The following is a 1755-nucleotide window of genomic DNA, read 5'->3' as shown; positions in this document are numbered from 1 at the left end:
ATAAAATGCTGTGGGCTGCCGGCGACCACAAGCATAAGAAATAATAGCATCACGTCAGTCATCGACTAGCTCTCAATCTATTCAGACGTGTGCTAACAAGTGTTCGTAGTTCGCGAATTAGTTATACATAACAGTTAACTCTAAATTATCCTACTCTCGCTTTTGTACACTTTTGTGATTCCGTATACAACATAAAACAACAAAGCAAACAGTTATAACAACACAACAGCAGCAAAATGCCATTACAACCAGAACCGCCAGACAAAACAACAAACAGATTTTCTTTACTAAGCCAATTTGACGACTATACTTCCGACTACTCTTTTCCGCCGCTCACATACAAACAAACATCACTCAATCAACCCAAATACATAACTATTAAATCACCTAATAATGAACTACAAAAACTCAGTCCTTTCGTAATTAAAAAATCGTTAGACGCAATATCTACCCAAATCGAAAACATTAAACAACTTAAAGACGGCTCACTACTGATACTAACACGTAACTCAAAAGTAGCTGAGAAATTTCTAAAGTTAAAAACGATTGCTAACCTCTGTCCAGTGACAACAAAATATCAAGACAATCTAAACACAATAAAGGGAATAATATACGCGCCTTGCCTAAACGAAGTAAACGAGGAGGAGATTTTGCGGGAACTTAAAATCCAAGGCGTGACTGGTATATATAAGTTTACCCGCATGACTGAGGGCAAAGTTGTTCCTACTGGCAAAATTGTCTTATCTTTTGACCTCTACCACCTACCCAAAGTCATCGACATAGCTTGGTATAAAGTTAAGGTCGCCCCTTACTATCCAACACCTATGCGCTGCAAAAACTGCCAACTACTAGGACACACAAAAATACGCTGCACCAATACTGCTACATGCGAAGGCTGCAATCTTCCACCCCACTCTCCATCCGACTGTACACGTAAACAATGTGCAAACTGTGGCAGCGATCATGCATCGTCAGACAAAGACTGCCCAAGATTTAAACAGACTCAAGAAATTCTAAAAATCAAAACCATCACAAAATGCTCCATGGGCGAAGCACTGCGCAAATACAACGAAAATAATACACAAACTGTAAAATCCAAAAGCACTTATGCAAACGTCACCATAACAAGTCAATCAACATCCACTAACAAGACACCATCATCACCAACGACAACAAGTACAACAATAGGAAAACGCCCTGCTACATCCCCACCAACAAAAACTAGTATATCAAAACTACAAAAAACAAAGAATTCACTCGAAACCAATAGTTTAAATAATCCTACTAACAAAACAACATCAAACTCACTCACTCAAACCGCTAACGCCAAACAAACGCAAAACTCACCACACCACATATCCCAACAAACCAATAATATTCTGGAAAGCCTTTCTACTATCTCACCATGCAGCAAAATTACTCAAGAATTACTAAAAAAAAACGATTATTTCATGCCCATATCCGACTCCGACGAAGAACCTAAACTATAAAAACTACCAAAATAAATCACTCACACTTACACTCATTTCTATTACCAATTAACTTATTCAAAACAACTATAAATTTTAATTTAACCATACTTAGATTTACATTTACGTATACAGCAACAATATATCTAAAGTTTATCTCCAAGCTAAAATATGAAGCTTAAAATACTACAATGGAATATTAGAGGCTATCTTAACAATTATAATGAGCTGTTGTTGCTAATAAAGAAACATAATACAAAAGTGATAGCACTACAGGAAACGCATA

At 36.7% G+C, this 1755-nt stretch overlaps 1 protein-coding gene across 1 annotated transcript; it reads left to right on the top strand.

Moving 5' to 3' along the window:
* The first annotated feature begins 236 nt into the window (after nt 1-236).
* Nucleotides 237-1490, top strand: LOC128854967 (uncharacterized). Its single transcript, XM_054089536.1, has one exon. It carries the CDS (start codon nt 237-239, stop codon nt 1488-1490), a length of 1254 nt encoding a protein of 417 aa, XP_053945511.1.
* The last annotated feature ends 265 nt before the right edge of the window (nt 1491-1755 follow it).

Source organism: Anastrepha ludens, chromosome 2, assembly GCF_028408465.1.
Source record: "Anastrepha ludens isolate Willacy chromosome 2, idAnaLude1.1, whole genome shotgun sequence".
Lineage (NCBI taxonomy): Eukaryota > Metazoa > Arthropoda > Insecta > Diptera > Tephritidae > Anastrepha > Anastrepha ludens.
This window is presented reverse-complemented; position numbering and strand designations above follow the sequence as displayed.